General features: G+C 30.9%; 1 protein-coding gene across 1 annotated transcript; it reads left to right on the top strand.

Annotated features, from left to right (window-relative positions):
• Positions 1-5,173: 5,173 nt before the first annotated feature.
• LOC146998535 (uncharacterized) lies at positions 5,174-11,305 on the top strand. Its single transcript, XM_085810986.1, has 2 exons — positions 5,174-5,427; positions 6,128-11,305. The coding sequence occupies exons 1-2, from the start codon at positions 5,272-5,274 to the stop codon at positions 8,807-8,809; spliced, it is 2,838 nt and encodes a 945-aa protein (XP_085667112.1). The 5' UTR covers positions 5,174-5,271; the 3' UTR covers positions 8,810-11,305.
• Positions 11,306-13,137: the final 1,832 nt, after the last annotated feature.

The following is a 13,137-nucleotide window of genomic DNA, read 5'->3' as shown; positions in this document are numbered from 1 at the left end:
GTTTTTTCAGAATGGTTTAATTTGAAAGAAATATTTTCACAAGTTTTCGTTAATTACATTAGAAAAAAAAATAAGGCAATTCGATTTTATTCGGTTAAGGTACAAAAATTAAGATCAAAGTTTATTGTATTATTAATATTAAAATTATGCATTATTTCTTTTCTATTTATAGAGCTTCTTCCTAAAATACTTTCTTAAATATGACATGATTTTTTGGCTTCTTTTAAATCGAAAAATATAAGTCAATTTATAATTAATGCTCTATTCGGTTCATTTTAAATTAGAGAATTGTTAGAAATTAGCGAAATACTTTAAATAGTACTTCACTTTCTCTGAACATTTCTGAAAGGGAATAAAAGAAGGATTTGTTTAAAGTATTATTTAAAACTTGTAACTGAGTTATTATAAAATGTAAGGGGAATAATTCTTTTAATTATACTTATCAGATTTTTTTTTTTTACCCTTCATTTCAACAATACATATTCCAAAACTCTTTATTACGTTCTTAAGTGCGCATCTCATAGCATTTGCTTTACAATACCTTTTAACAGATTGCTTTCCAATACGAACAATTCTTGCTTAAATAGTTTTATAACGTATTTGTCAACAGGATTTCTATTTATATTTACAATTCAATATTAAGGTTATTATATATTTAGATAACAATTATAATCATTATAAATTAGATACATTTAATAATTAGATTTCTTCACAGTTGTTTATAAATGAATAAATTCTTCATTTCAAATACATTTATAAACAATTTAATGAATATTTATGTATTTTGTTAAAGGCAGATACATGCTTTTTGCAAACACATTCATAAATACCCATACATATTTCATATTTTTTATTTCCGACACATGCAAATCTTTAATTTCTGTGTATTCACTATATTTTATTTTTAATTAACCCAAATAAGTAAAACGTGTAAGCTCAAAGGGATTATTTTTCAGATATATAAAATTAAAAGGATGAGTTTAAAATGAGCAACAGTAAAGCCTCTCCTCTAAAAAATTTTAAAAGGTACATGTTACAATAATATATGGATGTGAAAAAACTTTATTTTATTTAAAACATTTTGGCGTTTGGAACATAAAATAAAAGTAGCGAATACTCTATCAAGGGTATCGAAAGACGTATACAATTTTAAAGGTACCGTAAGGTATTTTTCATTCTTTAAGCATAACATTTTTGTTAAAATTTATATTTTTGTAGTTCAACTTCTTAGAATTTTATAACACAAAGTCATAATCAAAATCGCTGTTGTTAGTTATCGAAAAATAACCAAGATGTGATTTTTGCGTAAATGTCACTAAACTATACAAATTGCTATTATCTATCACCACTATGAATGTTTCTTTCATGCGGAAGTGTCCCTTTTTCGATTTGTATGGAACTGTCGTGTGTCGAAATACTATCAGAACATTGTCAAGCGAGCTTCTGAATGTAAACAAAGAACACCCCATCTGGTGACCGAAGCTTGGAAGCACTGCTTCACTTCTAGTGCCGGTTAACCACTCCTTCCTTTCTTACCTCCATGGTCGGATGTAACTCCTATTTTGCTCATCCGGAATCGCTGAAGAACTGAAAGAAATGAGTTCAATAAGATTCGACCCCTTTTCAAGGCGGCTGAGGCTATTCACACTAGCGGTGCGATTAGCCGCTTGAGCTATTTGCACCCAAGGTCCTTAGAAAGATTCGCACCAACATTAACCACGCATGCATGCACATTGAGTTGTCGGATCCGTCATTTGAACCCAATCGAAAAGAACGTATTCTATGTAAGCGAACTCCAACTCCAGCACGCTCCTAAGTGTTGTTGTGAATCTTTTTTTTTTTTTTTTTTTTTTTTAAGGCGGATTGTTACCTTGACGTAATTTATCATTTTTTAAGCGTTGGCGACTTTCAAAAGATTAGATAGGTAAATGCGTTCCTTTTTTTATATATATAAAAAGAAAGAACGCATTTCCTTTTATTAAAGTATATATAAAAAGGGCAGATTTTTATGTTCGCGGTGTTTATCGTTTTCCTGAACGGTTGGAATAGTTTAAATGACTGATTTGGGGGTGAATTGCAAAATTTTGTTTACGTTTTTCGTACTTTTTAGAACAAAGATGTGTTTTGCACAATCAACACTTTAATTCGTTCCTCTTTGAAAATTTTAGTCTAAGAAAAGATAATAAAAATTAAACAGAGGATTTCTGTGTAGAAAATTTAGACATGAAATAAGTTAAAAGCAATTAAATCAATTATTAAATGAACAATTAATCATATAATACTGGTTACTAAGACTTTTGAATCCCTGTTTATTTATTTATTTTTTTATGGAAATACTTGGCGTTTTCAGGACATAAAAAGTATTCCAAAGAACTTTCAAATATTAGTAAAAACACATAAATAAATTAAATTTAAATAAATAATCGGATGTAATTCAAAAGACAGAAATAATTTAATGTAAGAGATTTAGATTTAAAAATTTGCACGCACACAAATGATTTATCAGATTTTATACGTTTTTATTTCATAAATAACTTTGATTTTGAAATATGACATTTGAACCTATAAACATGCGTGGATACTGAAAAAGTGATGAATATATAAGAATATTATAATTTTCAGTAAGTTTTCTTATTGAATAATAAATTCTGACGGTCCTATGCTGTAAGACTAGTTTTTAAGTTTGCATAAAAATTCATCTGTTAAATAAAAGAATTTAAGTAAGTTCTGTAGCTTTTTTGTCCATACATTAAAGATTTTTTAAACTAATTACTCGTCCTCGCTTCCAATTAGAACCATCATTAAATCCCTATTTTATCTAATCCTTTCCTGAACATTATCACGCATATAGATTGACCTCCTCTTTGTAACTGATAATTAGTATTACTTGCAAATTATTCTTTTGCTGGTGAATTATTAACAACGCTTTCTATTGCTGACTTAAGGTTAACAACCTTTGCTCTCGCTACCGCCTGCCTTACGGAAATCGGCGTAAAATGCTGGTACCTGGGCTGATTGTGCGCATGCGCGAACGTAGGTGGTGTGAATAGCCTCTTAGCTATTCGCACCGTCGGTGCGACTAACCACTGCGTTCAAGCAAGACCAACTAGGGGCCGTATCCTTCTTGCCTGCGACGAGATCTCGATACGAGAGTGACGTGACATATGACGGGTTTTTCGTGCGGAGCGGTTTTCGGCTGCTTATGTGCAACCGTTTAAAAATCTTGCGATTGAAAAGTAATGTCGTCGGATGAATGTTTAGCGATGTATCTTTTAAATTGAATAAATATATCATCGTAATTCAATTCAAAGAAGAATGTTCCGAAGCAGACTGGATACGTTTGCATTATATGTTAAGCAGTTTATAAAGTTATTTAGAGGAGATAAACAGTTGTATTCTGTTCTGAACTAACAGCTTTTGTTCGAATATTCTTACATTTTACTGGATTGCCGCCTGACCTAAGAGTAAGTTACTTATTTGAATTGTTGAAATTTCAGTGTAAAATTGTAAATAACTTAATCAATTATTCTATAATTTATGTTTATACATTCTACATGTGTTTTGATTTCTGTTCTTCTGATCAATTTCAGTTGTAGAAACATTTTTTATGAATTCTTCTATACTTAACAAATAATTTTCTGCTTAATATTTTTTATGTATCACCTGAAACATTCGAAAAATTTAATTAGAATTAAGTTCCGAATTATATAGTAGTAAACAGAGAAGAATATGTTAGTTAAATTTCTCTCTGGTTTTCATAATAAATTACATCTTTGGTGCATAACATTCTCATTTGTGTTTTGTCGTCAAAAATCAGGATCTGAAAAAAGATAACTAGTTGGATTCATTTGCAGTATTATTTAAAAAGGAATTACAGTGTTTGTTGGGATTTTAGATTTGATATTATTCTTGAAGTCATCTGTTAATATTTTATCTAATTAGAGTGCTTAAAATTTCATGTGAAAAGGGATTGTAATTTTTTACCTATTGATGTCAAATACCCTGTTTCTTCTTATGAAAGATATGTTGTTATGAAATTGTTTGAAAAAACAGTATTCTTTTCTCCATTTTACTTTATCAGTATATTATTATACTATTTTAGAAGCATCCTGTGAAAATATTGCAAGTTTCTCATGTGAAAGATTAATACAGTTTATAAAAACAATTAGTAGGTGTCAGCAGGAGTGTAGCAAGAGGGGGCATCTGTCCCCGGGCGCAGAATCCAAGGGGCGCCAAACTGATGTTACGACATTTTAGAATTAAATGTTTTCCATCCCTGGCAAGCAGTAGGGGGCGCGAAATCTTCAGTTGTTCCTGGGCGCTGAAAACCCTAGCTACGACTCTGGGTGTCAGTAGGTCATTCGGATCTTGATTTTGGACACCACAAATGAGAAGGTTATGTTAATTTTATGAGAGTGTACTCATAATTGTTACATACATGTAAAACTATAAAACTGTGTATTGATTTTTCTGAAGTAGGATTAGTTTTGAATAATAACTGAGCTTTCATAATGTTATACACATGTATCTTTCCATAAATTTGAAATGAGATTTGTATATTGCTTATGTAATTTATTTTCTTAGTAAACCCAAGGATTTTAATTAACACTCCTCAATAATTTTATATTGTATAATATTATTTCATATTAAGTAGATTATTATCATTTAGCTAATAAATTTCAAAGCATTTAAAAGTTATGAAACATATGTATTTCTATAATCCTGATAAAAATTATATTTCCTGTTATTGATAGCATATAGTTCCTTTATTCTTGTTTAAGCCTTTAGATAAGATCTTTATGTACGACAGTAATATTTTGCAGGTTTCTGATTGTAATATGAAGATCTTGGCAATAAATGCAAAATGTTCTTGTCTTCATGACACGTTCATATGAAGACAGTGCAGTTCATAACTTCTTGGCACTGCAGGGAGGGACAAACTAGACCCCTATATTATGGGGTCTAGTCTGGACACCTGTCGAGATCGATATCGGAAAACCAGTAGGGATTCTCTTTCTACTCGACAGCAAACGGGAGAGCGAGTCTGACCAACACCTCCTTATAGAAGGAAGCCGGGACACTGAAGCGAGGGGAAGCTCTGACGTCAAAGGTAGTCGTCTCTGACTCACCTCGCTCCTTCAAACAAAATCAAAGCCCCGTAGTTGAGCCAAGAGCGACGAACGTGGAGCGGTTATTTGCGTTAGCGACAGAGTTTTTATATTGTCTCGTGCTTTTTTTATATAATGTCTCGTGCTTTTATAATTTCATACGATGCCTCATAAATGTGCTGTAGCCACATGTCGTGGTAATTATAAAAACGGACCAAAAGTGGCTGTATTCAAGTTTCCAAATGAGACTGAACTCCGGATGAAATGGATAAGGAGTCTACGAAGAAAAGATGGCTTTCAACCTACTAAACATACCAGAGTAAGTTCAATTTTACTGCATTTTTTATGTTTTGTATCTTTACATTTTTTTATTACTTTTATTGATAGGTATGTGATGTTTATGCTTACGATATTAGATTTTGATCTGTGGGTAAGAAGTTTTATGTTTGAAAGATTTTAATCTTGCCTGTTTTAATCATTTCAAAAAAATATTTTCCTTCAAAGTTTTATGAATGAAATAAAGTTCCATATAACAGGAATAATTCTAAATTTAGTAGTTACATAAATGCCAATAATTTGTAAATGCTTTCTAGTATACTGTGCAGGCAGATTCTGTAGTTATTCCAAATTTATCATAATTTATATGACAAGGAACTACTAAGTAATCATAATAGGTTTCATTTTAAAATTTTTGTAATGATATATGAAAGTTTGGTATGATGTATTCAAGGTAATTATTTGTATTTGGTAACCAGTGTTTGTTGTAAACAATTATCTCAAATATATAATTTTCTTTAAATGTAAATAAAGCTGTAATCATTATGATGAGCATTCCAGATTTTACAAATTACTTAAATTATACACGTAATTGAAATGATATTACTGGTTTTTTAATTCGTATTTATGTATCAAATTATTTATTTAAATCATAGGGCTTATTGACTTCTGTTACTAAATATTAACATGCATCTAACTTTTGTACTCACAACAAGTTGATTTTTGAATATTTTCTTTTATAGGTATGTGAATTACATTTTCGATCAGATGAAATAATACGAGAAATCGAAATGTATGATGAGAAATCAGCGAAGTTAATTAAAGCCCCAATTTCTAGGCCACGTTTGAAAAAAGGATGCATACCTTCTCAGTTCCCTGATGGCCCATCCTACATGTCATCAAATTCTGTATCGAGAATGTCACCAGAAAAGAAGAAAGCTCGTTTAGAAGAGAAATACCTGGAGAAAGAGATAGAAGAAAGTTTGAAAATGAAAGAACGGTATGATAATGAACGATCATTTGAAAGTTTAATTGAATTCAATAATTGCCTAGAACATCAGATTTTAGAAACATTTTGGACAACTGTACATACTGAAAATTCAACTATGTTACTTGATATTTTAAGTGACCCAGCTCCAGAAATTCAGAAATCGGTAGTAATAAATGAGGATTTAACAGTATGTGTTTATATTAAAAACATCGCTATAAAATCTATTGGTAAATTTGTTTTCCCTCTAAAAATTAGTAATGTAAATATGTTTCTAGAAGTACTAAAGGAAGTTGAAAGTCTGTCTCATAACTTACAAAATGAAGAATATATTAAGAATTCTATACAAATTGTGGATGATATGCTTTCAGAATTGAAAAGAGTGTTACCTGAAAAAGAAACTGAACTGAACTTCCTTTCAGAGCAAGTAAATAAACTAAATGTAAAGAAAGAGAAGTATCAATATACTCCAGATTTACTTATTTTTTGCAGTTTGTTAAACTCGATCTCACCGCATGCATACAAGTTTTTACGACATTCAGGTTACATTTCTATTCCCCATCCACGTACTATTCGTAGAATTTGTTCAATGTTTTCTCTTAATCCTATTACTGAGCAATTTAATGATGACTTTTTAGGATATGTTAAACAAAGATGCAAGGATTTAGAAGAAAATGATAAAACTGTAATTATTATGATGGATGAAGTGCATTTAAATTCATGTTTCGATTTTAAAGGAGGAAATTTGTGTGGCATGGCCTACAACTGTGAAAAAGCTGCTACAAGTGCTTATGTTTTTATGATACGTAGCTTATTATCACCTTTCAAGGATGTGGCACATATATTACCAGTTAAATCATTAAATGCTGAGGATCTGTATCAATATCTTAAGAAAATTATAATTGGTTTAGAAAATATAGGTTATAGAATTGTGGCAGTTGTCTCTGACAATAATTCAATAAATAAAAAAGCCATGTCATTATTTTGTATGCCTCCAAAAATTAGTATTGTGTATAAAAACCCTGCAGACTTATCTCGGCCACTATTTTTTGTTATTGACTCAGTGCACATCTTGAAGTGTGTCAGGAACAACTGGATAAATCAAAAAACTTCTGGGCAATGTTTATTTTATCCAAATTTTGAAAATTTTTCCAAGGTCGAAACAACGGCATTTGCATGCATAAAAAGTCTCCATTCATTAGAGGCAGGCAGAATTGTAAAATATAATTATGGTTTGACTCTGAAAGCTCTGTATCCAACCAATTTGGAAAGACAAAATGTCAAGCTAGCATTACAAATATTTGACAGTCGTCTTGCAAAGGCAATAATGGTTATTGGTAAAGAAAATAGTATTTTAAATTACGAAACAACGGCTGAATTTATTAAAATTATATCTACATGGTGGTCAATAGTCAATGTCAAAAGTATCTTTAAAGGACACCATAAGATGAATGAGTATCAAAAGCCGTTAACTGTGCAAAATGATGATGTTAGATATATTTATTTAAATAAGTTACTTGAGTGGTTAGATCAGTGGAAACTTTTAGGCTGTTCTAGTGGTGGACTAACTAAGGAAACACATTTTGTATTAACACATACTAGCTATTCGTTGCTCGAAATGGCAAGGTATTGCATTGAGGAGCTAAAATTTACTTACTTTTTACCAGGAAAAGTTCAGACAGATCTCCTAGAGAATAGATTCGGAAAATATAGACAGCTGGCTGGTTCACAACATAATATTTCTATAAGGCAAGTATATGAAACTGAAGCAAAATTAAGATTACAAAGTCTTCTGCCAACTGTTATTAAATCATCAAAGTATGGAGGAATTCCTATTTATCTAAATTGTAAAAACCTGTGTATTGAATCTCTGGAGCAAGAAAATATTGGATGCACTTTCTCAGGAAGAATAACTATTACAAATGAAGATATACAAAATGTTCAAAATGACATACCAATTTTAATGTATATAGCTGGTTACTGTAGTTATAAAGTTGTGAAACTATTAAGCTGTGATATTTGTAAAGGCAATCTAACTATTGATAAAGAATTAATTGTAGAAAATGAAGGACAGTCTTGGATAAAAAGATTTGATAGAGGACTTCTATATCCTCATCCTGATGTACTAAATTCAGTAATATATAATTATGTTGTTATTCAAAAACTTGTATCTGAAGAATTTGAGAATGAATTTTTATTTTCTGCAAATCAGAGGGATATAGCATGTAACTTAACTCTAGACATACTGATAGAAAATGACATTTTTTTAAATCTAGATGATTGCCCTAAAGCTCATGAGTCACAGAAAGTGTTAAAGCAGATTCTTTGGTCATCAACGAACACATTTTTAAATAATTATTGCAAATTAAAGAATGATACACTAAACCAGAAAAGCATTGCAAAAGAGTGCAAATTGAAAACTTTAAAGCATAAATAAAAATATAATGGGTGTTTAGCAATTAAACATTAAAACAATGTAGGTTTTAATTCAAATGATGCTGTATTTCATAGACTAGTAAGTTTAGTAACTTTAATGCATGTAACAAGACACAAAAAATTAATTTCAAAGCCTAGTGATGTTAGTTCAGATTTATTTCTGTTGAAAAAATATTTTCGCATCTAACAGTTACTGTTACACATTATTGTGAATTCCTTATTATTTTTTTTCTACTCATGTATGCTGTCTGTTTAACCTTGAGATCACTTGAAACGTAATAGTAACGAAAAATTCATTTCTATGCATCTATGTAAATAAGTGTCTGGGTTGTATTTTAAGTGGTCCTTATTATTAATATGGATATCAAATTAGTGTTAACATATGGTAAGATTCTTTATCATTATAATTGACTTGAAATATTGAAAAATTCATTTCCTTGCCCTTAATTTGTTGTGTAAAAAAGTGTCTGCATTATGTTTTTATGTGGCCACTACTTTTATCATTTGGGTATAATTTTGGTGTTAACATGATAAAATACTTTATCAAAGTAACAGTTATATGTTTCAAAATGCTTACAAAATGTTATGTATATAATAACTGCCACTGTTATACTGGTAATGGGTCATTATACTTTTGTTGATATGGACAGATATTGACTGTTTTACATTCAGATGACTTGAAATATTGAAGAAGGCATGTCCTTTTTTTAATTTCTCATCGCGTAAAAAAGTGTCTCGGTTTGTGTTTCAGTGCGGCCACTACTTTTATCATTTGGATATAAGTTTGGTGTTAACATATGGTAATATGCTTTCTCCTGATAAAAGTGATATGTTTCAGCATGGGTACAAAATGATATGTATATAATAACTGCCACTGTTATACTGGTAATGGGTCATTATACTTTTGTTGATATGGACAGATACTGACTGTTTAACATTCAGATGACTTGAAATATTGAAGAAGGCATTTCCTTGCCTTTAAATTGTCATTGCGTAAAAAGGTGTCTCGGTTTGTGTTTTAGCGTAGCCACTACTTTTATCATTTGGGTATAAGTTTGGTGTTGACATATGGTAAAATGCTTTCTCCTGATAAAAGTTATGTTTCAGCATGCTTACCGAATGATATGTATATAATAACTGCCACTGTTATACTGGTAATGGGTCATTATAATTTTGTTGATATGAACATATACTGACTGTTTTATATTTAGATGACTTGAAATATTGAAGAAGGCATGTCCTTTTTTTAATTTGTCATCGCGTAAAAAAGTATCTCGGTTTGTGTTTTAGTGCGGCCACTACTTTTATCATTTGGGTATAAGTTTGGTGTTGACATATGGTAAAATGCTTTCTCCTGATTAAAGTGATGTTTCAGCATGCTTACCGAATGATATGTATATAATAACTGCCACTGTTATACTGGTAATGGGTCATTATAATTTTGTTGATATGAACATATACTGACTGTTTTATATTTAGATGACTTGAAATATTGAAGAAGGCATGTCCTTTTTACTTCCTTGTACGAAGTAAAAAGGAAGTATTGTAATCGCGAAAAGTTTCAGGCAGCATATTTCACCGAAAATATCCATTTTGACCGCTATCGAATGCAATTTAACGATGTTTTTGCACCATATCTGTACGTAAGGACAGAATAAAATACTCTTTTCCTTCAAAAAAATTATAAAACTGCTTAAAAAAACTGAAACTAAAATTAATTCTGAAGAGAATTTTTCGTGGCTTCTGTACGAACGTATGTACGTACGTTCGTGCGTACGTACATATCTCACATAACTCAAAAACGAGTAGCCTCAGAAAGTTGAAATTTTGTATATAGGACTGCTATAACATGTATATGTGCACCTCGTATTTTGGTTGCAATCGGCCACACCAAACGTATATAAATATATTTATATATATATCCACTCTATGACTTGAAATATTGAAGAAGGAATTTCCTTGCCTTTAATTTGTCATCGCATAAAAATGTGTGTGGGTTATGTTTTAAGTGGCCACTACTCTTATCATTTTGATATAATTTTTGTGTTAACATATGGTAAAATGTTTTATCGAGGTAACAGTTATATGTTTCCAGCATGATTAGAAAATTGTATGTTTATAATAGCTGCTGCTATTATACTGGGAATGGGTCATTATAATTTTGTTCATATGGACATGCACTGACTGTTTTATATTCAGAGCACTTGAAAGATGATAATATTGAAAAATTCATTTTCGTGCTGTTGAGTGTTTGCTGCATAAAATGGTATCTGGGTTGTATTTAAATGGCTACCACTTAATGTTTAGTAAGTGGTTATCATTTGGTGTTAACATACTGTAAAATGCTTTCTCATGATAAAAGTTGTGTTTCAGCATGCTTACAAGATGACAAGTTTATGGTAACTGCTGCTTTTATACTGAGAATGGGTCATTATAATTTATATTTTTATATGGGCATGTACTGACTGTTTTACACTTAAAAATATTGAAAAATTCATTTCCTTGTCTTTAATTTGTTGTTGTGTAAAAAAGGGTCTATGTTGTGTCTTTAAGTGGCCATTACTTATATCATTTGAGTATAATTTTCATGTTACCATATGATAAATTACTTTATCAAGATAACAGTTATGTGTTTCAGCATGGCGACAAAATAACAGGTTTGTAATAACTCCTACTATTATTCTGGGAATTGGCTGAATAAAGGGTGTCTCTGATTAGGAGCACTCATTTCACAAACCTGTGATTTTCATGTGCATTTTGAAATTACCGGTGTCCCATAATTAAGACTGGTGGCTTTCTGGACAAATCATTTTGATATATTCTTTGCTTAAATTAAACAAGCCTGATAGCGAGTAACTTAGAAGATCACGATTTTAGCTTGGAAAAATTACAACAAAATTGTGTTGCATGTAGTGACCAGATACTTTCAAATTGGATACTGGTGCATAGGTAAAACATTTTTATTATTTTCTATATTTGAAACATTAACTGATAATCACTTCCTTTACACAACATCAATAAATGTTTTTACATATACTGGTGATGCTGACATCCATTTGCTGTTGAATGTATCTTTATATGCTTCATAAATAATAATAGCCATCGTATAAAATTTAATATCATTTGTGCACCTGAAGTGTTTTAAATGGTAATGGACGGTCTTCTCAAGTGTTTGCCCGATATTTATCCATATTATGGCAGTATCGTAATACATTTTGAAACTATTAATTGGCTGTTGTAAAAAGTTAATAACGGTGTTTGTAATTGCCAGACAAAATGGGTTGAAATTTAACGAATAGAAACTTGAACTTGCAGTATCAAAATTTAAATATTAAGGTCACATAGTCTCATCTTATTGTTTCTGATGAGACCCAATTAATATAGAAGCAGTTTTGAAATTTTCACACCTGTTAATAAATAAGAATTGATGAGATTTCTTAGTATGGCAATATGCTTAATGAGATTTCTGCTTCAATTTTTACAAGAAAGTTTGAACAATTTATTGATAAAAAGAGATCAGCTGGTTTTAACTTATTTGTATGTTATAACTTAGGTGTTGTGTTGTATGGAAATTTCCGGTTATGTTTTTACCACCAATCCTCAAATTCCATATCACAGATTATGTTCTTACTGCATTAATATAAATATTAACAAGACATAGTGCACAATAAAAATTAAACTTTATTTAGAAACATCGCGCATACTCCCCGACAGCCTGCCTGTTTCGCTCTGCTCGCTACTCGTAAGAAACTTCTCCTCTAGGGTTGCCACACTTATCGGAGGGCGCAAGGCGCGCTCCTTATCGCCATCACCACAGAGTTTCCCCCCAGTTCCTTTAATGGCTATTCAAAGGAACGACATAGGTTATGAAATTATCTCAGAGTATCCGTACTGTCGGGTATTTTTACATGATTACAAAATTAGAATATAAAATTAGAAAAGATCAAAATGAAATTCAATATATAACAAGGTATTGACACATATAATAAACATGAAATAACAAGAAATATGTTAAGATATGAATTTAAAAAAAATGTTTTAAATTGTTATGTAAGAAGCAAGTTTCTTAAGGAAGTGAACATGTCTTCCCGATCTGGTGACAGTTTGTGTCTTAGAGAGTTCGTTTGCAGATTTATTCTGCTGAACTGTCTTTAAGTCTTTATTTGTTTTCAGTTCAGGCAAATTAGAGTCCGAAAGCAAATAGGCTGGTTTCACACGGTCTATAGACACAGTAGATTTCAGACCGTTAACATCTATTGTGAAAGTTTTGTCCGTTCTAGAAAGGACTTTATGCGGACCTGTGTATGGTTGGCACAGAGGTGGCTTTAC

Source organism: Stegodyphus dumicola, chromosome 2, assembly GCF_044657685.1.
Source record: "Stegodyphus dumicola isolate Sdum_Otavi_A_Nest chromosome 2, ASM4465768v1".
Taxonomy (NCBI): domain Eukaryota; kingdom Metazoa; phylum Arthropoda; class Arachnida; order Araneae; family Eresidae; genus Stegodyphus; species Stegodyphus dumicola.
The sequence above is the reverse complement of the archived record's forward strand: the minus strand, read 5'-3'. Positions and strand labels throughout refer to the sequence as shown.

Excerpts from the sequence above, each read along its gene's own strand:
- LOC146998535 (XM_085810986.1), top strand. The coding sequence starts at position 5,272 with ATGCCTCATAAATGTGCTGTAGCCACATGTCGTGGTAATTATAAAAAC. Across the intron at positions 5,428-6,127 it reads AACCTACTAAACATACCAGA|GTATGTGAATTACATTTTCG; the intron begins GTAAGTTCAATT and ends TTTCTTTTATAG.